The sequence below is a fragment of the Cyprinodon tularosa genome, unplaced genomic scaffold (genome assembly GCF_016077235.1).
Source record: "Cyprinodon tularosa strain WSP-4 unplaced genomic scaffold, ASM1607723v1 ctg110, whole genome shotgun sequence".
Taxonomy (NCBI): Eukaryota; Metazoa; Chordata; class Actinopteri; order Cyprinodontiformes; family Cyprinodontidae; genus Cyprinodon; species Cyprinodon tularosa.
In genome coordinates, this window is record NW_024037894.1 from 1,208,273 (window position 1) to 1,231,326 (window position 23,054).

A 23,054-nucleotide genomic window follows, 5' to 3' on the forward strand; every position below is an offset into this window, starting at 1 on the left:
TAAGGCCATACGGGGAGAGTGCCAGTCGCTCATAAATCACTTTGAGGACAATCCGGAGGACGTGACCCTGATGGTGGGACAGAAGGACAACAGCAAAGCCGTGAGCACCGAGGCCCTCATGACTGTTTTTCATCCTCAAGACGTCGAAAACCTCGATCCTAAAATGGTAAGCAGAAAAAATGCTAAGTCATGTTTCAGGCAATCAGTTTAAACTAAAGCAGGAGGGGTATGGAGTGAACTATGTTCCATTATTGCTTCAAGCAAAATGCATGTTTTGTAAATTGAAATTAAATCCAGTTTTATTTTTCAAAATGTTTTATTTATTTATTTTATATATATTTTTTTTCAAATGTATTAAACTAATTTTTAAAACATTTCTAGTCTTAGTTTTTATGAGCTGCATTCTTTTAAAATGGTTTTAGATATGTGTACAATCAGATTTTTTGTATTTGGGTTGTGGTGGCCTAGTGGTTAGAGCATAGGGTTTGGAATCCTGTGGTTCTGAGTAGGGCTGGGCGATAATTCAATAACGATATATATCGATCGATAGACGTGTGGCGCAATAGAAAAAAAGAGGGTCGATAAAAGTTCGATAAAAAAGAAACGCAGTTTTCCTTCCTTCTCATTGTAGCCTAGCATGTAGGTTTATGCTAGTCAGTGCTTCCTCCCAACCAATCGCAATCGCGGACCCAGGCACGCCGTCACCAAGCGCCGCCCTCTCAAACCACAACACAGAGCACATGAAGCTGTGCAGCAAGGAGAGGCGGAGGAAATTGCTTCAAAGAAGGGTTTTTGTAGTTCGGCAGTCTGGCAGTATTTCGGTCATGGCAAGTCGGACCCAAAACAAACCACAGTCATCTGGAAAATGTGTCGGGAACCAGTGAAAACGATGTCTGATAACACAACCAACTTTTTTTTTTTTTTCATCTCAGCCGCTCACACCCGCAGGAGTACGAGCTGTGTAGGCCCCGCCGCGGTTCTCCTCCGAGGAATCTTCGGGAAATATATATATATTTTCAGTTCTGGGTAGTTTCCCACGTAGTTCTAACAATTGAGATAAAAATGCTGAGGGGCCAGCAACTTCAAAGTAATAACTCAGGTTAAAGCAGGAAACGGGGGCAGCGGCGGCGGTGGGGGGGCATTTATTTATTTATTTGTTATATTTATTTTGGTCACTTTTCTGGTCACTTTAGTTTATTCTTTGTCAGTATTTAATAACATAACTCAGGTCTATTAAGTTATTAAAACAATTCTTTAAAACAATTCTGTTATGGTTAAAAAAGTTGGTTAAATAAAGATTTAATTCGAAGTCTGTGTTTGTGTTTTTTATTAAAATTAAATAATTTAGCAATATTATAAAAAGTCCAGGCAGAGCTGCACATAAAATATGGTTTCAAATCTTTTCAATAATTATCGATATCGATCAATATGCTTTTTTTTTTATCGATAAGCTTTTTTTCTATATCGCCCAGCCCTAGTTCTGAGTTCAAGCCCCTCTCCCACAGATTGCCACTCTGGGTCCCTAAGCAAAACCTTTAACCCCACACTGCTCCCTGGGTGCCGCACAATGGCATCCCACTACTCCCCAAGGGGATGGGTTAAATGCAGAGTTTGTTTCGTTGCTCTGTACTTGTAACTCTAACCACTAGGCCGCCACTCCTGATATACCAACTTTAATAATTTAAAGTTGTGTGTCTTATTAAGTTTTATTTATTTATTTATTTTTTTTGGTTAATGTTTTTTTATAGTGCAAAGATAGAACTGTTTATTAAAAGCCCCACACCTCCCAGATGTAGTTTACGTAGAAACGTCTTTGTTGTTCTGTCTGTTCAACAGCTGAAAGAGAAGATGAAGGAGCAGTCCTGGAACATCCATTTCTCTGAATATGGACGCGGAACAAGCATGTTTTTCACCAGGAAAACGCGAGACCTGATCGTCCGAGGCGTTCCTGAATCCCTGAGGGGGGAGCTCTGGATGCTGTTTTCAGGTAATTGTCCTCGTCTGCTGCTGGTGTCCGGTCGCCATCAGATGCATTCGAGCTGAAGTGGTTCCTCTGCAGGAGCTGTCAACGACATGGCCACCCACCCAGGTTATTACGGCGAGCTGGTGGAGCAGTCTCTGGGAACAAGCACTTTGGCTACGGACGAGATAGAAAGAGACCTGCATCGCTCGCTCCCGGAGCATCCGGCGTTCCAGAGCGACACAGGGATCTCTGCTCTGCGTAGAGTTCTCACTGCCTACGCCTACAGGAACCCAAAGATCGGGTACTGCCAGGTACCGGCCCAGGCTGAATTAGAGATGTTAATCATTAGAAATGTCAACGAGATGGAAGCAGGAGATGAAGAGGTCACATTAGAGGTCACACTAGTTGATAAAGTGAAGGATTTTGGTGCTGCAGAAGCTGGGTTTGTTATAGTGAGGCTGATGACATCACACCAAGAGGTTTCAGTTTTCCTTTTAGACCCTTAATATTCAGAATATCTCTAGTTTTTTTTTTTTTTTTGGTAATGGATAATTTTAATACATCTAAAGAAATACTCCAATATAAACTTTAAAAAATCTTTGGAAAACAACATTAAACTTTTTTAAATGGTGTATTTTTTTCCCCTTAACTTATATTTTTGAGCATGATATGTTAATGGACACAAATATCTGTATTTTTCTCTTCTTTTTATGCACTTCTTGTTACTGTGCACTATTTTATTTTTTTATATATGTATCATGTTAAACAAAAATAAATCTCATTTCATTTCATTTCAAATGGTTTAAAAAAAAAAATCTTGTAAACCTGCTGTTCCTGATCCAGTTGTCATGGTAACCTGTATGGAGAGTCAAGAAGGATGAAGGAATGAAAATAAATGAATATAAAAAAATAGGTGTAATTGTAAAATGAATTAAATAAATGCATTATTATAACATGTCTAATTAAATAGTTAAAGATACATTTTAAATAAGAACATAAAAAATTAATTCATTAAGTATCCATTATCTTGCTCTGTATTTATTCATTCCATGACATCTGTGCATCAGGTAACATGAAATAAATTAAACTGTGAACCTATCAGACTCAGTGGGCGGGACTAGTCACTTCCATGGAAATTCTGACATCTCATTGGCTGTTTATCACTCAGAAAGATAACCTCTTCTTTTTTTTTCTCTCTAAAGTTAAGTTTATATTTTCGCCCCCCCCCCCAAAAAAAAACAGTTTATCACCCATTTATTTATCAAGAGCATTTTGACAGTGCAAGTCCAGCCTCTATATTGATAGTTTAAAGCCCAAATGTAGTGGTTTAATTTTATATTTCATAATTTAATTGTGCATTCAGTTGTTTAAGGATTTATTTAATAAATAAAAAGCACATTTATTCATTTTATACATTTACATCTCTTTGTTTTTTTGAATTAAATCTCATGTTTAACCTCCATATTAAAGGAATCATTACAAGATCAAGTGTCTAAAGAATAGATACAAACGTATTGATTGTTAACAGTGGAGATTATGTCTTTTATTATTGATTTAATTTTACATCTAAAAATTTACTTGTACATTTAATTGTTTCATGGTACATCTATTAGTTTTATTATTAATGTATTAATTTCCTGCTGTCTCCTCTAACCCTCCATAAACTGATGTTGTGGATGAACTCTGCCGTTTGCCGCCTGTAGGCCATGAACATCCTCACCTCCGTCCTGCTGCTGTACGCTAAAGAAGAGGAGGCCTTCTGGCTGCTGGTGGCCGTCTGCGAGAGGATGCTTCCCGACTACTTCAACCGACGGATCATTGGTGAAGCTGGAAGCGGTGGATTCTCAGCCTCCGCCTGCTGTCTCTTTCTGGTCCACTGATTGTTTCCTCTTTTGTTTCTGTCCAGGTGCTCTGGTTGACCAGGCTGTGTTCGAGGACCTGATCAGAGAGAACCTCCCGCAGCTGGTGGAACACATGACGGATCTGAGCTTCTTCTCGTCTGTGTCCCTGTCCTGGTTCCTCACTCTTTTCATCAGCGTCCTGCCCATTGAGAGTGCCGTCAACGTGGTGGACTGCTTCTTCTACGACGGCATCAAGGCCATCCTGCAGCTCGGCCTCGCCGTGCTGGACTACAACATGGAGGCACTCATCACCTGCAGTGATGACGCCGAAGCCGTCACCATCCTCAGCAGGTCCGTACTGTTCGTTATGTCTGACGATTACTGGTGGACCCAAAAGCAGACACAGATTCTAAAAGCAGTGTTAACAGTGTAAAAAAATAAAAAGAGAAGATTTATCCAAACTTAATTTAAGATTAAATAAACTCTTTGATTTTATACCCTAAGAATATTAACTGTATACGTATGCTTACTGCCATTTTGCATTAATATTAATTTCTCTAGCCACTATGAAAATGTTTTATTATATGTTTGCGGTGATTTAATGGATTTAGCATTAATCAGTAAAAATCAAAACAATAAATTTTGTTGCAATCATTGAGTCCAGGACCAGCAATTTTTAAATGGCCAAAAATAGTAGCACCTTACTCCTGACATTTTCTGGCAGTGATGTCATGGTGTTGTAAACCGAGCGCCATTCTCCTCGCTTTACAAGCAGAATCAATGTGAACCACAAGACAGATCTGCAAACAACAACAATTATTTAAGATTTAAAGAGGACTTCACCATTGAAATCCACAAGAGCTATAGTTCAAGTGGCAATGCCCACGTGCATGGCAGTTGTGTGTTGTAATACATCTGGTTAAAAAGAAAATTTTGAAAAATTAGTTATTTCCCCTTTCCGATTCATGATCCTCCAAGCACGGGTTCATCGTTGGATTGCCAACTTGAAGAGGGAGGATTTGCCATCGAACTTCTGGCCAGAGAAATTTATGTAATATTTAGCCAACATTTCGAAGAAGAATATTTTCAAGATGACTTGGATAATAACACGTTGTGGCAAACACCAGATACAGCACTGGGACTTGCTCAACAGCCGATACCACACCGTAACGTCACTAACCGTTAGCAGGCAGTAGTGTTCTTTGACAAACATGGATGTCTCCAGTGAAGTGCATTAAAATTTAAATTACTCTTAATTAAAAACACATAATTTATTGAATGATATGTAATAATTTCATATTTAAAGTATTTTCAGAATTTTGAATTCTGAATTTGACCAGACTTTTCCTTTAAGCGCTGAATATGTGTCTCACTGCGCTCTTGGACTGGTGCCTGCACGCTCAAATTAATGGCACAGTTGTTACGTCATAGATTAGCACAGCAGATTAACGTTAGTCCAGTCAAAAAATACAAAATCAGGGTTAAAAATCTAATGCAGCTCTACCGAACAGACAGAATTGTCTGGCAGCATGGTGCTGAGACAACCAGGCTTTTCAAACAGAGGGTTGATGAGCTGATGTAATGCAGGTGTCTCAGTCCACAGCACCACAGGGCAAAAAGCCGCGCCCCCTGCTAAAACTCTGCTCTACTGAAAAGCAAAAGAGCAAGATCCACAAACCAAACCACAACACGGGCTCCACTGAAACATGGTTTCCTCAGTGAAAGCCTCCATGGGTGATGAGTTTCCGATGGTGTTCCTTCAGGTTCTTCGATAGTGTGACAAACAGAGACAGCCCGCTGCCTCCAACAGTGCAGCAGGCATCTTCAGGCAGCAATGACAAAGCGCGTCACGTCAGTGTGGACATCAGCGAGCTGATCCGGGAAGCCTATGAGGTACCGTACAATGTCCCAGTTTGATCTGCAGCTTCTGGTTCCGGCGTGACGAGTCCGACTTGTCCTTTCGGTAGAAATATGGACATTTTCGATCGGAGGAGGTGGAGAGTTCACGGAGGAGAAACAAGCTGCACGTGATTCAGACTCTGGAAGACACGACCAAGCAGAACGTGGTGAGTGAAATCAGAGTTTGCAGCTTCATCGGATCATTAAGGCGGCAGTCATGGGTTTTGTTTCTGCTTTCAGATCCGAGTCGTGTCCCAGGAGGTCCAGTTCAGCGGTCCCCAGCTTGACGAGCTTTATAACCTGTTCAAAGTGAGTCAATGCTGTGATGCAGCGCCCCGCCTCCCCAGGAGAATCTGATTTAATCCTCAGATCATGCTTGCTTTCAGAGGCAGCATTTCCTGAGCTGCTACTGGACCATGGAGAGTCCTGCTCTGCTGCACCATGACCCCAGCCTGGCCTACCTGGAGCAGTACCAGCTGGGGTTCCAGCAGTTCAGCGAGCTCTTCTCCCTCCTGGAGCCCTGGGCCTTCTGCCCGTCCAGGAGCACCCTCTCCCTCTGGGTCTTCCGCCTCATCGACGAGAACCAGGACGGGCTTGTCAACTTTAAGGAGTTCTGCTCTGCTCTGGGTGGGTCCTTCGTGTTTTCCCATCATCAACACTCCTTCCTGACTGTACTGTAACGACTTTGTTTCCACAGATATCTTATATGGCGGATCTTTCACAAATAAGCTGAAGTTTCTCTTCAAGCTCCACCTCCCACCAGGTCAGTGATGGTGAACCAGTCACTCACATTTTCTTCAGGGCCTCTCCTGACCAACTAGCCTAAAGCTATTCAGGTTTTATCATTAATCACAAACTGTATTTCTGTTGCCAGTAGGAAAAGCTCAAAGTTTTACGAGATTTCATCAGAAGGAAAGAACATTAACAGAAATTTTATTTGCATTACTCGGCATTGAAACTGTTCCCAAATATCGTGAAAAAGTAATTTAATACCATTTGATCCCATCTGATGGATGGTTGATGTAGTTAAATTCAGAATGATCCTGGAAGGATGCAGCTGGAGGCTTCCAGGGATTTTAGGATGAAGGTTCACTTCACTGCAGGACAACGTCCTGATCGTACGGATAGAGGAATATGGAGCTTAATTAGGAACATAAAAATAGTTTAAACTGAAGACAAGTCTTTAAACTCCTTTCAGTTCTTTTTTGTTTGTCTTTTCAGTTTCAAATCTTTTTTGTGACTGAGCCAGAATAATTAAACTATCATTGCTTTTGGGTTTCAAATCTCTTGTTTATGTTGTAATTTTTTTTGTTTTTTTTGTTAAAAAATGCCTTTTTTCCTTTTCTTTTTTTTCAAATCTTAATAAGTTTAAACAATTTTATTCAGTTTCAGAAATTATTTTTTTTTTCTCTGTTTCAAATCATTTTTAGTGTAAAATATTAATTTGTTTAAAAAACAAATAGTTTTAAATAGTTTTATATCTTTATTTAAATCTTATTTAATCTTTATTTAAATCTTATTTTTTCCACTTCAAATCTTTTTTATTTTCACCTTTTTTAGTTTGAAATTTGTACGTTTTAAAACTACTTTTGAGTTTAGATTTTTTTTTTAAAGAAGTTTTTGAACAAACTTTTTGGCCTCACCTTAGCTCCATAGAGGGAAACGGTTTCTTATCCAGCAAATAGACTTGAGAGTATTGTTTAAAACTGAGGCTCTGTTTGGACAGAGATCTGTCCTGTAGATGTGTGAAGCTGGTAAAGGCCAATTTATAAAACAAAAATTTACAATCTAAATCTCTCAGTTTTATTTCTGCTTCACAGTTTTCTCCCTCTGGTTCTGATCATCAGAAATATACATAAAAATGCTGAAGTTTGAAGATTTAAAAGTTTGAAGATTTAAGCAGCATAAGAAGTTTTTTAGGTTTAAGAACATCTCGCTAGTTTTCTATTTTCACATTCCCTCATTTAAGAAAAATCTGTTTTTATTTGCACCATTCAGATTTTAAAACACGGAGCAGCTATAAAGCTTCACAATTTCTATAGGCTACTTATTTATAACATCATAAAAACAAAGTAGAGAGCACATAATATCAATAACCCTGGGTTGAAAGCCAGAGGAAGCTTTATTTTCAGGACCTTTAAAGCCATAAAGTGAGTCGGCCTGCCTTCTGTGGTTCATTAAACAGCAGCAGACTGTCGTGGAAAGGGGGCGGAGCCAAAGGCAGGCGGTTCTGAACTAGCCGGGTTCTTTCAGGGCTGCAGAACCAATGAGTCGTTTTGAAAACAGAGTAATGATGTGTCACTGCCTGCTGGGGGTCCCCATGGCAACAAGGAGGGCCAATTGGCCCCGGGAAGGGTCCTCTAAAAACAGCACCATCAGTGACAGAGCTGCTCAGATTACAACAGACAGCTCAGCAGCAGTCGAGCCTGACTCACTTGGTTCTGCCTGGTTCTGTTGGGCTCGGCTGGGATGATGAGCGTCAAGCTGCACAGCCTCATGGAGAGGACACAGCGCTTCAGCTCCAAGGACAGGTCACATCAGCGGTTTATCTAAATCCAGCGGGAATCAGTTTCTTCCCTGTTGGTGAGAGATTCTGCTGCAGACACTCCATCGATCCAGGAAATCAGATCATCTGCTCTTTGAGCAGAGGATCTCTCAGTCCTCTGGGTGTACTGATCACTCACATCCTGTCTTAGTACCAACATTTTTGTTCCTCTAGACTTCAGGGCTCAGCAAAAACTAAAGGTGTTAATCAATGCTGAGCCTCAGACGCTGTTAGATCTTCATTAGATCAGTAAACTAGCAGCAGACACAGAGGAAGGGTCAAAGTAAAGCACAGATCTCAGGCTGTGCTGCTAACGCTGCAGCCAGGCATCAAGTCAAGGAAAACCACTTTGCTCTGCTTTTTGAGATAATTGTTTAATTGATGCATGAAAGCAGCACGGATGATTGCACCCTCATGTGGTCATAAGTGGGCAGCAATCTGAAGTACAACACGGCTGAGATTGTTTTAGTAAATAATTCATCTGTCAGTTTTCAAATAATGGATTCATCTAAAAATAAATTATTTTATTAAATGAACATTTCTGAACAAAAATTATTTGGAACTTAAAAAGCTTATTGAAAAAAAGCTTTTTGGACATTTAATATGACAAAAGCGTAAAAAATATGAGTTGGAATATCATGAAAAAGCTGATTTTTTTTCATTCATTCCATTCAAAAAATGAAATGTGAAAACTAGATTTATTTATTACACACAGACAAGTATAAATGACAACTGATAAAAACACCAAATTAACTATCTCAGAAAATTAGAATTTTACTGCAGACCAACACAAACAAGTGATTTCTCTAAATGTTGGTCAACATGTAGAGTCCTCAGTACTTAGCTGGGGCTCTTTTTACCTGAATTATTGCAGCACCGCAGGTAGGATTGTTGGCATGGATGCTGCGATATGATAACGTGTCGCGATACTTGGGTCACAATACGATATTATCACGATATTGCAATATCACTATTGCAATATTTTTTCCCAGCTATCAAAAAGCTGGGAAAAACAAAAGAAAAGCTAGTTCTGTAATTGTTCATCAGAAGATATTGTTCATTTAGTTATTTTGGTTTTCATGGTGTTCCGGGTTTCAGTCAGTCCACATCTTCCATTGGGACTGCCTCAGCTACAGATATGGGGCTGATCTGCACAGCTAAAGGGCTCCACAGCGCCATCTGCCAGAGTGGGGAAGCAGAGACAGCCCATTTTCCCTCATTGTTTTAGGTAAAAATGTTCACTTTTTGGCCCTGCTATGGACTGGCGACCTGTCCAGGGTGTACCCGGCCTCTCGCCTGTAGACAGCTGGAGATAGGCACCAGCACCCCTCGCGACACCACTTGGGATAAAGCGTGTCAGAAGATGGATGGATGTTCGTTTTTTTTATTTTTTTAAAAATCTGTATTAGCAAGTTATTGATTGCTTGTTTGATTGATAGACTTCATTGATCTCAAAATTCACTCATCACATCGCCTCAATAGTTTATTATCTTTTTATATATATGTATATGTATAACAGCTGAAGTCTCTTATTTAACAGGAATATTGCACAGGTTATTACACATGGTATTACATATGTATTTATATAAATAGTTATTTATGTGTATAGTTATTGCACTGGGTATTCAATAGTAATTGCACATTAGGTATTGCCGTTGTAGTGTCGCATTGTAGAGCCTGGTGGCAGCAGTGATGAATGACCTGCTAGCTTTTTACAAAGGGGGGATAAAAATCTTTCACTAAAGGAGTAGCTCAGCTCCTCTAAAAAAAGGTGTTGTCCATGATGGATGTAAGCTTGGACAGCACCATCTTCTCGGCCACTTCCTCCACTGAGTCCAGAGTGCAGCCTTGGACAGAAACGGCCTTTCTCACCAGTTTGTTCTGTCTCTTTCTGTCCCGCTCTGCACTGCCAGGGGCCCAGCAAACAACAGTGTAGAGGAGGGTTGATGGTGAAACATAGAAAGTCATAGAAGGTTTTAAGCAGTTTTTCTTTATATATATATATATATATATATATATATATATATATATATATATATATATAAGAAAAGGCAACTTTGTTAGCCAACTACACATAGAGGGGGTGGGTCGTTGAGGCAGCTGTGATCAATGTAGCTGGTGTGAAATTTCATAGAGCTAGTTAGGTGTAAAGAACACTGTTCAAAGTACATTTTTACATTTTACAAAATCAATAGTAATGGTGTGTAAGAACAGGTTAAAATACAGTATAGTGATAATCCTGGAAGACTCAGCAGGTGGAAACTAACATTTAACCAATAAGCATTGAGGACATAAGGAAGAAATTGTCTCTTAATGATGAATAGCTGGTACGATTGGATTGGAGCTGAGAGAAATTTTACTCAAGTAAGAAACTTTATCATATTTTCACTCGTGTAAAAGTAAAAAGTACCACACTGTAAAACTACTCCTAAAAATACTTTTTTCTTTCCTTCAAAAAGTTGACCAAGTAAATGTAAGTAGTTACTACACCCCTATGTTTCTGATGGAATAATCCTTAATCGTTTCCTGATGGGTGGGAAAGACTATGCATTACCAAGTGATGCTGCTGTCGTTAGCTCTACTAGTACAAACTATTACCTCAGCCTGACATCAGAGCTCATGTTTTATAATGTTTGTATTTAGACTGATTTATTTTTACATCTTATTGATAGATTTTATGCTCTAAGCACTGTAGGAGGGCTCACAGAGACATTTTTAAGGTAGACAAGAACAAAAAGGCTTGTTGAGAAAGTGGTGCCTCCATGAAAACATAGAATGCCCCCCTTAGATTTGTTTCTACAGCCTGTTCTGATTTTCATATTATAACAATACTCACCATTATATTGTGTTTGCACTGGAACAGATTACATAAATATCAGTGGTGGCTGGCCTTTTTTAAGCTTTACTTCTCATTAAAGATTAAATATCTATCTTACACAGCGCCCTAGTGCCCTCTATTGGCCAGCCGCAGCAGAGGGTGCTATATATGCGTGTGTGTATGTATATGTATGTATATTATAAATGTCTATATGGTCAAAATTCTATCTACTAGACAGGTGCTCAAATACTTATTTGAGGCTGTATCTTAAAAATAAATAGTAAAAAAATCATATATTGTGATTTCTGGATTTTCTTTTGTTTTTAGATATTGTCTGTCACAGTGAACATGCGCCTACGTTGACTATTTCAGACCCTCCATGATTTCTAAGTGGGAGAACTTAGAAAATCGGTACAAAATAGCAGTGTTGACATACTTATTTTTCTCAATGTACATCATCGTCATTGCTTATATACTTTTATCTACTACATCCTTCCATTGCCTTCACAAAGGAATGCAAGGGAATATATACATTTTCCTGGACCCAGAGCTCTGTGGCTTTTGCATGCATTTTCAGTTCATTAGCTTATTAGGGTGGCATCAGGCGTTTCCAATATTGGACATTTTCGCAATATGATAATTTTCTGAGATACTGATGTTGGTGTTTCAGTAGTTCTCAGTAATATCATCTAAATGAAAAGAAATAAAATTTTAAATATATCAGTCTATGTGCAATTAATCAATGTAGTGCAAAAAAATCCACTTTTTGAATGGAATAACTATAAAGAAATTAACTTTTTTATGATATTCTAATTTAATAACAGCATCTGTATGTGCGTAGTTATATAAAACATGTAGTTTTGTTTTAATCTCTGCTGCTAGTAGGTTATTCTTTTATTAAACATGTTCTGAAGTCTACATTTAATCTAGATAAATGTTCGATTAATTTACCAAATTAGTTGTTTATTTTATTAATTGATGAATCCATTTAAACATTCATCTATTATACATATCTTTCTCATTGATCTTCACTTTTTTCTGAACTAAATGGTGATAAAGTTTTTGCTCACTTCCTCATTTAGACACGATTTTCCATGCTTGCCTTCTAATTTTTCACATTCGTCAGTCAGGTTTAAATATTTAAAAAATGTTTTAATGAATGAATCCAACCGCACACAGTACTGTGGGAAATAACTTGGCATGCCGCATTTTTCAGATTTCTCTTAAAGCTACAGTGTGTAATAATTACAGGGATATACAGTCAGAAATGTAATATATTATACATAACTATGTTATTTATCATCATCTACGAGCTCAGCCTCTTAACCTTAATATTTGCGTTGCCTTAGAATTCGTTATTTATAATTACATAGGAGCGGGTCTCGCAGCCATGGAGGCAGACATCTTTGCGCTACGGCAGCGCAGAGCCAACAAGCTAGCGATTGCGAGATCGCCCATTACGCTCGAAAGTAACTACGGCAAGTTGAGAGAGATGAACTGAGACGGTACTGAACACACAGACTAATGAAATACTATCTGTAAAATTATCTATGTAAACAAACCTCATCACTTGAGAAGGTAGGTAATGCGGACGTCGTGGAAGACATTTTGTCCCGTAACGCTCGCCGTACTGTTGGGGGGGAGAAGCGATGGGGGGGAGATGTTCATGTTGCTGCGGTCTGCAGTCTGGACGTTAGATGTCGCTGAAAATTACACACTTTAGATTTAATGCAAAAGCTTTTAAGATTCCTGCTGGTTTTTCCTTCCACTTTATTAATGCTCTACTTTCTGCTGATCTGTGGGTTGAATCTGGGTCTCTGATTGGTAAAAACATTCAGATGGTCTTCACATCATCTTGACCTATGCTAGCAACATGACCTATTCAAACCGATGACATCACAGCTAAAAGAGGGCAACAGCGAGGTTTGATGGAAAAAAAAACAAAAAGCTTACGGATCCTGCTGATACGGCAGAAGAGAAGCAGTAGAAAATCAAACGAATAAACAGAAAATAAAACTTTGCTTTTTAGCAGGTAGAGATACTTTCTTTATTTCAGAAAACAATGCTTTAGAAACGTTTTAATTTTCTTATTCTGTCTCTGCGACTCCTAAAGTAATGAATGTAGAACCATTTCTAGATGTTAAATGTCCTGTTTTCTGAGGGTCCTCATGACAGATTGTCCTCTAACCTGTTCTGTACTCCTTTCGGAGCTTCTGTCTCCTGCATGCTGGGCGCTCTCCCTCCTCCGTTTCACCTCTCTGTGTCTTCGCACTCCATCTCTTCTAGCTTTCACAGGAAGTCCTTTAAAGGAGCAAAGAGTCCAGCAGCTCCTCCCAGAGGCTGAAGACTCGTCTCATTTGATCAGACTTGCTGGTTAGCCTCTCCTCCTCTTCTTCTTCCTTTTTCTGCTGCGGTCTGTCATGATTCTGCTGTGATGTTGTCTGAAGGTGCGTCTCGCTGTAGTTTGTTAACATTTCGCCCTTTATCCTCCAGCCTTTGACCTTCCTGAGGATGGAGTAATCAGGAAAAGTCCTGAAAGAGGTAGGAGCGCTTCAGAACCTGGATTGATCCTCTGGGTTCTGATCAAGGAGGCGAGAATCTGGTTTTATATTTAGTTTTTAGTCCTTCTTTCTGTCGACTCCTTCTTCCTATTTCTTCCTTTCTGACTAGTGTCCTCCCTTCCAATGGTAACTTCCCTTTTCCTCATTTTTTCTCTTTCTTTCATTCACTGCAAAAACTGATCAAAAAATAAGTTTATTTCTCTTAAAATTAGCATATTTACTGAGAATTGAAGCAGGTAAATAAGATGATCAGCCAGTCCAATAATTATGTTTGCCTTTAAAATCATATACTTAGATATGATCAGTGGTGGGCTGTTAGGGCCTTCAAGGCCTTTACTGCCAGCTTAAAATCAATCAGAAACTCTAACCTACATTCAAAATCTCAACTTTAATTTGCTTCTTTCCAACTGTATTAATTTATTCCAAACAATCTGTTCTAGCTTTGTAGCGTCTCTCTTGGGTGCGCTGCTTCCATTACATTTTTCTGGTCTCCAATAGTTTTTTTTTCCAAACAGATTTCAGGCTCTGTGTTACCATGTCGATCAATCTGCCCCGGGCCTTCAGAATCAGCAGTGCTGCCGATGTCACTTTAACTGTATTACTGAAGAAAGTTTTTTTAAGCTATCAGATTTAAGATTTGCCCCACAGGGCAGCTAGAGGGCCCGCCCCTTCGTCAGCATTTTCTGTCCTCTGATTGGTCAGTTAGAGATAAATGTTTACAGCCAAGTTAGGCGAGCAAAATCTGAATTTTAGATTTGCTTTTGTTCAAAGTTTTTCTGGCCTCAATTGCTGATACAAATGGAGATACTAAGACTTTCTGCACAAAGACGGATGGAGTTAGTTTTTAAATAATCAGCGTCTTTGGTGAGTGTGAAATATTTTATTTTCATGGTTTTTGCTCTATGTTATCTATTAATTAATTAGATGCATATTATATCTGAACGGCTCCTGGTGATGTAAACATGGCGGAGCTGTGGTTAGAGAGTAGACGATTGCTGTTGTCTTAACTGGGCTTCTTGCTAATTGATCTCTGTTTTCACTCTCACACAAATTATACCTGCTCTTGTTACATTTCATATTTGAATACTATTGGTGGTTTCGGTTTTTAAAACGTGAAAGTGGTGATATTAACCCCTTTACATCCGTTGTTGCAAATTGTACCATATATATATATATATATATATATATATCTATCTATCTCTTGTAGATGGAACAGTCACTTGAGACTGCAGAACCCGAAACACTAACCTGAGCACTGCCTGGATTTATTACAAGAAAGCCTGTGACTCAATGCCACTTACTTGGATCATTGAATGCTTGGAGCTATACTACATCAACAGGACTCTAAGAGCCTTCATTGCAAACTCAGTGTGGTTGTGGGAAACCACCCTTGAGGCCAATGGCAAGGCACATGCACAGTCTCCATCAAATGTAGAATATACCAAGGAGATGTGCTGTCCCCACTGCTGTTCTGCATAGGTCTGAACCCCCTCAGCCCAATAATCAACAAGACTGGCTACGGATAATGACTCAGTAACTGGGCCACCATCAGTCACCCCCTCTACATGGATGACATCAAGCTGTGCGCCAAGAATGAGCGAGACATTGACTCACTGATCCATACCACCCGGATCTTCAGCACAGACATCGGGATGTCATTCGGACAAGAGAAGTGTGGTCGGATGGTGACTAAGAGAGGGAAGGTAGTCCACACAGAGGGGGTCTCGTTCCCAGAAGGAACAATGGCAGACATTGAGGTCAGCTACAAGTACTTTGGAATCCCACAAGCAAATGGCAACCTCGAAGAGGTGACAACGAAAGCGGCTACGGCCAAATACCTCCAACGAGTAAGGCAGGTCCTAAGGAGTCAACTCAATGGCAAGAATAAGTCTGGGGCAATAAACAGCTATGCTCTACCAGTAATCAGATACCCTCCAGGAATAATAAGCTGGCCAAAGGATGAGATACAGGCCACAGATGTTAAGACACGAAAGCTCCTAACCATGCACGGAGGGTACCGCCCCAAATCCAGCACCCTGAGACTGTATGCTAGCCGAAAGGAAGGTCGAGGACTAGGTAGCGTAAGAGCCACTATCCAGGATGAAACATCCAAGATACATAAGTACATCAAGGACAAGGCTCCAACAGACGACATCCTCAGTGAATGGGAAAATAGAATGGGGAACAGAAGATGAGGTGCCAGAGACTCCGTCAAGGGAGATTAAGCCTCTACACAGGATGGACCACCAAAACATAACCGAAGTGGCAGATATCAGGAAATCCTACCAATGGCTAGACAAAGCTGGACTGAAGGGAAGCACAGAGGCGCTTATCATGGCTGCACAGGAGCAGACCCTGAGCACCAGAGCAATAGAGGCCTGGATCCACCACACCACTAAGATCATACGGATGTGTGTTTCTTGTATAATTTCAAACATAAATCATGTCTCATTTAGCAAATCAATGAAAAATGAACAGATTTCAGTATAATTTGACTTCCTAACTTTCTAGTTTTTGCACAGTTTTTTCTTGCTTCCTTTTCCTTAGTGTCCCTAGGAGGTAGAGGTAGTTGCCATACGTTTATATATTAGCAGCTGTTTTAAATTAGGTTTTTTAGCATCAGAGGTATTTAACTCAAAGAGTTTCTGTCTGTTCTGCCCAACCACCAGGCAGAGGGAAGGTTGACCTGCAGGCCTACCTGAAGCAGTGGCAGAATGAGATCCTAAAGAAGGAGGAAACCATCAAGGACCTGCCAAGAATTAATCAGGTGATCCATCCAATCATCTGGTTAGGATGCTTCACAGTAAAAACAAACCCTTCTCTAACATTCCCATCATCTCCCACCTCAGGCTCAGTTCATCCAGTTCTCCAAGACCCTCTATAATATCTTCCATGGTGATCCTGAGGAGGAGTCGTTGTACCGAGCCGTCGCCCACGTCACCAGCCTCCTCCTCAGGATGGAGGAGGTCGGGCGGAGGCTACAAGAGCCGAGCAGCCTGCGTGCCGGCAGCACCGCCTCTGTGGAGGCGTCTTTAACCGAAGAGGAGACTTCAGACGCCTCCAGTTCTCCCAGCAGCCAGGATGGGGCGGCGAGGCAGCCTGAAGCGGACTGGTCGTTTTCCTTCGAACAGGTCTTGGCCTCGCTGCTCAACGAGCCCGTCATAGTGGGCTTCTTTGAACGGCCGGTCCACATTCAGGGCAAACTGGGACAGGCCCGGGTGGCCCAGCTCAGGCTGAAGGCCAACAAGTGAAAATCTGAGGGGAAAGTTTGTTTCTGACGTTTAATCCACTTCCTCTGCCCAGATCGGATTCTGACGCTACGGTGGGTTTCCTGCCTTCATTTCACTGACGATCCGACGTAAACAAACACTAGGGTTGGATCACTGACCCCCACCAGGATGAGGGCTGCTCCTCAGGCCTCATCAAGCATTTTCACCTCATCTAGCTCAGATTTAAGACCTTATATCATATAAACACCTGAAAAGTCTATAAAATACTTAGACTAATTTAGATCCTAATTCTGAATATTTTCATGTGCGCTTTCATTCAGATTAGTAGTTACTGCTTCTAGTGAAGCCACCGTGTGTGATCGTTTGTCCCGTGACCTTATAGTTACGTTCAAAATGCAAACAGCTTGATGTGAAAAACACCAGCTTAGATCATAGTGACTTAGAGCAGCAGTAGAGCGGATAGAGGAACTGCTGCACCGGCGCTCCTGGAAGCCATAAACTGATCCGCTTCTCTCACTCAAATGATGCATTTTGAAAACAGAAAAAGGGAAAATATTTGCAATAAATAGGGAAAAATATAGGAAAACAGGGGCCCCTGGGCTGAAGGATGGTGGGGCCCTTTGGTTTAATTTGCATATGCAATTTATATATAGACAGCCTGGTAAACAACAACTTCAGAAACATCTTTGTGTTGGTCTTAAAAAGGTTTTAAATTAATTTAAAAAATCTTGTTTGCAGGGTTTCTGTTTGTGACATCATCATTTCTAGAAAGTTGTGTGTTGCTGCTCTTAGAAATCAGGAAGTGAATCTGTTTATGCAAAATGAATCAAATGTCAGTTTGAGCATAGAACAATTTATTGATGTGTATCTGAATAAAAATAGTAATGACTTGAATATTTTAATTAAAAATTCAGTTTAATTAATTTCACTTTTAGTTCGAAATCCAGATTTTCTTTTTTTGCCAAACATCAGGATCCTATAGAAAGTCTAGATTAGTCAAGAAGATTGTACATAGAATACAAACCCGAGAGTTTAGCAGCCTGTCATTTGGCAGGATGTGAATGTGTGTTCGATAACTCTGGTCTTTCTGAGTTAGATGTGGCAAAAAAGAAAATCTAGAAATGAAAGCAAAATAAGTCAAACTGACTTATTAATGTAAGGAAATGTTTTCAGAACGAATTATAAAATTTATGAGCAGTTATGACTCAGTTTCACATAGAGATTAATTTTATTAAAATTCACTTTTATTTTCTAATCATGCTTAAACAGATTCACTCATTCAGGATTCACTCAAATTAAATTCTGTTTCTGATGGGACCAGTTTTCTCTTTTAGATGGTTGAATTTGTGTCTCAAATCAGAAAATTCTTTCTAAATAACTAATTTTATTTATAAAGGGAACCTCCTGTACACCATGCACACATGCTGATATAAAGGGATAAAAAACAAAAACAAAGTTTTCCTCCAGTAAATGTAATATTAACTAAACAACAGATTGTTCATATAGAAGTATTGAGGAAAAAGTACAGCAAACCAGGGTGTAATCGCAGCAGAGAGGTGTGCTATGCGTATGTGGCAGCATTTTAAACTGTTTATTTATACTAGCTTAATGCCTGTACATACGCTACACTTCGCCTAATTAAGGTTCAAACTCCTTCAAAAGCCTCATCATCCATCATGCTGGTGAAGATTCTCAGTCATCCAGGCCATAGTCTTTTCAAATAAGTTAAAAACAATCCACTGGACTTTTGTTTCCAAGTTTGAAGACATTTCGCTTCCCATTCAGGAAGCTTTTTCAATTCAAAATGTCTGAATTAGTGTTGAGTTCCTAGCTTTATACAGTAGCCCAACGAATCCTTGTTATGGCTTATAAATTGAACCGGACGAACTGGTCCACCCCTTATTGATGCTTTCTAAGACAAAACAAGGCTTTATTTGGGCTACTCTATTAAGCTTGGTACTCAATGCTAATACAGACATTTTGAATAAAAAAAAAGCTTCCTGGATGGGAAGCGAAACATCTTCAAATTTGAAAAAAAGTCCAGTGGTTTGTTTTTTAACTCAGGAGGAGGGCGAGGATCCAATTCTAGAAAATAATATCGAAAAGCTAAAGCTCTATGTTCCTGTTCACTCGGTCAGAAGCTCTTTATAGTTTTAAAAATTAAAATATGGGATTTCTAATCAGGTGGTCAAGACAAAGACTTGATCAAACCATGGTAGGTATTATTTCACCATTTAACCAATGATTGATTTCATTTCCCATGTGGTGAAAGTTCTCTTCTCAAAAATCCCCTGCCATGGAGCGTAGTTTGCAGGATCTGCTTCAAATTTGCTTTTTCATGAATATGTGAAGCCGTGCCGCTAATGTCACAGTCTGTAAACACGTCTTGTATTTTACATCTTTATGATAAAAAACTGCTGATTCATTCACAAACTCCAGTGCCGTATCTACAGGGTCTGGAAAGTTTAGAGGAGGGAAAAGGTGCAATAATGGTAAAGCTAATAAGGTTAAGCTAAGAGAATTTGGAGCCCAAAGAACCACCAAACGTGGATTTATCATGAACATGAGGTGCAACAGCTGCAGTTACGGCTTAACTACCCCTGAATGAGGAACTGCATCGGACTGCCTCCAAACTAGGCTGCCAAAAGAGCTGCAGTATAAAAACTGAAGCCCTAAACATGACTTTATAAGCTGTAAGCCATAATTTACCATAAATAACCACTTAAAATAGGTAGAAATACCTATTTTAATTTATTGAAATAAAATCTAAAAATAAAAAAACAGTTTTATTGATGTATTTAAATAAAGAAGAAATAAAAAAATGTGGGAAGAGACCTTTGTGGCGTTTATCCCTGGCAGTAATGTTGCAGCAGGGGGCGCTGTTGTGCTACAACAGAACAGCAGGAACAGAGGCCAATGTTTCTGAAACAATGAAAGACACAAAGCTCAGATGATCTCTGCTCAGAGACGTTCCTGGACCGGTTCTCTCTCTCCCCGCTGCAGATTGCTGACATTTCTCGCCCCTAATGAGCTCCAGGACTGTTGAACCTTTTGAAGGACATTTTGCTTCATCAAATCTCAGGGTGACATTTCTGTAAACATATAAGGGATATTTTTCAAACGGAAACTTAAACATTAGATCCAGAGTTCTGTCAGTAGCACTCGGTGGTGTGCAGCAGTTACAGATGTGCAGCATAAATCTCACCTGTTTTTTTTTCCTGTCCTGTTGCTTCGGTCAGGGAAAATCTGTGGCTCCTGTAGCTGCATCTTTTTGGGCCAAATGATCAGATTTATAATGAAGATTTAGAGTCTCTGCTTTTCTCCAGAGTTTACTTTTTTTTATTTTATTTTTTTTATTTTTTAAGTGCTTGCTGTTTCTGATCATTATGCCTTATGCTGACTCATGCTTTTGTTGTTCTTTAATGACCAAACCTGAAGGACCGACTGCTTATTATCGTTAAATTCATTTTATTTTGCATTAAACTTTTATCTTTGTTTATAGGTGGAACTCCTTAGAAAATGTTAAAATAAACTGAAGATTTTCTCGCTGCCCCATTTTAATGTTTGATCAACGGAAACGTTATAAATCTTAAGCAGCAGAAGAAATGGTTGATCTAAAAAAAAAAAGGAAAAACTATTTTTGCATGTTTTTATTTTATTAGTGCCTGTTTGCCTGAAGCTATGCTGAAGTTAAGACGTCATCAATTTATTTAGAAACACAAACAGCATCTTGATCTGAAAGCAGATGTGCATGGATTATGAGATGATGCATGCTTTGATCTGTTGCTTTCTCTTCATTTGATTGTATAACATCTAGTTTTTAAATGTCTATACGTAAGATTACAGAATCTTTGACCAATCTAAAGTATTTGGATCAAACATTCATTTATGCAAATATTTTTGTTTCTTTTAAACATCCTCAAATGCTGCTTTTGTCTGTCAGAGGAGGGAAAAGTTGTTGCACGGCTCTGAAAACATCCTGATTGAATCCTTGTTTTTGCTGTTTGTGATGTTTCGATGTTTGATTTTGGATCGTTTCATTTGTCACTTAAATGTTAAAGAATAAAGAGCGGTGATTTAAGAAATTTTTTTCTTTTGTTTTCATTAATTAGATCCTCTGTGGAAGAAGTGAAACTTGCTATATACAGTAGGCCAACAAAGCCTTGTTTTGGCTTAGAAAATGTGCAAATTGAACCGAAAACAGGTCATCCCCTTAGTAATGTGGAGATGTTGAGGTCTTTGTTAGCCTGCAATACCCCATACTTACCTACGCTCTGAAAAGGGGGAGTCGTTAGGGTCATTGTTGGCCTGGCTGAGCAGGCGAGATGTCCTGGTCCCCTGTATGGCGATGAGGATTATGATAGCGGGAATGAATCAACTCTATCGCTGTGTTGTAGGTTTTTGAGAGCTGAAACCTAAACCAAAGTCCAGTGGTTTGTTTTTCTACTTTTTTGCAATTTTATTGAAAGGCCAAAGTACAATAATACAAGAATTGTCACTGAAGAGCGACTCGCATTTCATGAAAAGACATACAACAAACCTACAGATTAAATAAAAACAGGCCTTAATAAATTAGTAAAATATAGTTATAAAATCTATTTATCTCTCCCCCCATTCAACCCCTCTAAATAGGGCTACCTAATTGAAGCAGGTTTACGGTTCATTGATCTTCTCTTCCGTTTGTGAAACATTTTGGACTCCATGTTATTTCAAACTCTTCCAGTTCACCATTGAGGAGGTTCTGGATCCTCTCCAGATGCAGGTTATCCTTCATTGCAGAGATTCTGGCTTTTAAAGTCTTTTTTTCAGAGTGAGAAGATGAGTCCAATGGACAGAAGGTCTTCTTACTCTTTCGGATATGCCAACTTTTCTTAGACTCAGAATAACCAAAATTTGATCAAATTTGATCTTAAAAGCATTTGGTAAAGTTTCTCTACAGAAATTCTTGTAGAAATATATGACTGAGAGATAGATCTGCATCTGCATGATTACACTTTCCATAATCTGTTGGTGCAATTAGTAACATTTTATGTAGTTTTATCTTTTAGTAGTGGGATCTGTTTAGAAATCTTTATTATACGAGGCCATATCTGGCATTCAGTGAACATTAGAATATGCTATAAAGACTTTTCTATCAAAGCCCTGAAGTGTAAACCACAACCGCAAATGACTAAACACAACTACTACTTAAAAAAACAAACATTGAATATTAGTAATGTCTGCAATATTCAAAACCACATAAAAGTTTAAAAAGTTAAGTTTTTTAAACTTTTATTTGGTTCCGCTCCCCCTGAAGTCAGACATGTGCACAGATAGACACAAGGTGACGCTAGAGCACCAGCCCTTTTCCCCTCTGGACAACAAAATGCCCTCTTGAAATAAATTTTTTTTTCTGTTTTTTGGGTCTTTTGCCCAAAATACCATTTATGAATTTGGTTAGTTCACAGCATAATTTCTTTAATGGCCTCTACCAGGTGCCAAGGAACAGTTTAAAATGCAACTCTTAGATTAAATTAGAATAAAATGTCATTTAAAGAATGTCATAGATGTAATTATTGATTTGCTGTGATGGTTCCTGTCAGGGACTCCCTGATGACATCTATGGGAACATAAGACTAAATGATCACAGTTCATTAAATTCATCCTTTACTTTAGGTTGTATTCAGTTAAAGTGGGGCGCGTAACACCCGAATTTCCCCATTGCAGTACAATAAAGGGACTTTCAATTCTAGATGAAGCTGCATCTTCAGTTTCTGTGTTTATTGACAGACATCTTGGACTGAAAATACTGACCTGAAAATAAAAACAATTTTCTTAAAAAAAAAAAAAATTCCCTAATCTAAAGAAAAAAAATAAGATCTGTCAGTGGAATGGGAGTTCTTAAACCTTACAATAAGATTATTACATATTATGCACTATTATGGGATTATCATACATTTAAAGACTTATGATAGCAGCTACATTGATACTAGAAGGAAATGTGTTTTACAGTGTAATCTGTTCCCTGCACCTGATAACTCAGAGCAGTGAGTTCATGGAAATCATGTTGTTTTTTCCTATTTCTTTGTGCTCTTGCCTTCAATAGTTTTTTATTTCCATAAATGAAAGATAAAATTGAGAAAAAAAATTGGTCTAGTCTACTGTTATTCAAGTCTTTTTATATATCAGTAGATTTGAAATTGTTAATTATTTAATTC

At 39.0% G+C, this 23,054-nt stretch overlaps 1 protein-coding gene across 4 annotated transcripts in view; it reads left to right on the forward strand.

The window, feature by feature from the left end:
• tbc1d8b (TBC1 domain family member 8B) overlaps positions 1-20,942 on the forward strand; it is a 33,892-nt gene extending 12,950 nt beyond the window's left edge. The window contains exons 8-21 of one of the 4 annotated variants that reach the window (XM_038297153.1): positions 5-166; positions 1,837-1,987; positions 2,060-2,274; positions 3,667-3,784; positions 3,870-4,155; positions 5,568-5,697; positions 5,772-5,870; positions 5,944-6,012; positions 6,090-6,330; positions 6,401-6,466; positions 13,353-13,439; positions 13,560-13,607; positions 16,297-16,394; positions 16,477-20,942. In XM_038297153.1, coding sequence (XP_038153081.1) covers positions 5-166; positions 1,837-1,987; positions 2,060-2,274; positions 3,667-3,784; positions 3,870-4,155; positions 5,568-5,697; positions 5,772-5,870; positions 5,944-6,012; positions 6,090-6,330; positions 6,401-6,466; positions 13,353-13,439; positions 13,560-13,607; positions 16,297-16,394; positions 16,477-16,878 — 2,172 coding nt within the window. In that variant the 3' untranslated portion in view covers positions 16,879-20,942. Of the gene's footprint in view, positions 1-4; positions 167-1,836; positions 1,988-2,059; positions 2,275-3,666; positions 3,785-3,869; positions 4,156-5,567; positions 5,698-5,771; positions 5,871-5,943; positions 6,013-6,089; positions 6,331-6,400; positions 6,467-13,352; positions 13,480-13,559; positions 13,608-16,296; positions 16,395-16,476 lie in introns of those variants that run through there. The other 3 variants (XM_038297163.1, XM_038297167.1, XM_038297176.1) reach the window with 3 other exon arrangements.
• Positions 20,943-23,054: the final 2,112 nt, after the last annotated feature.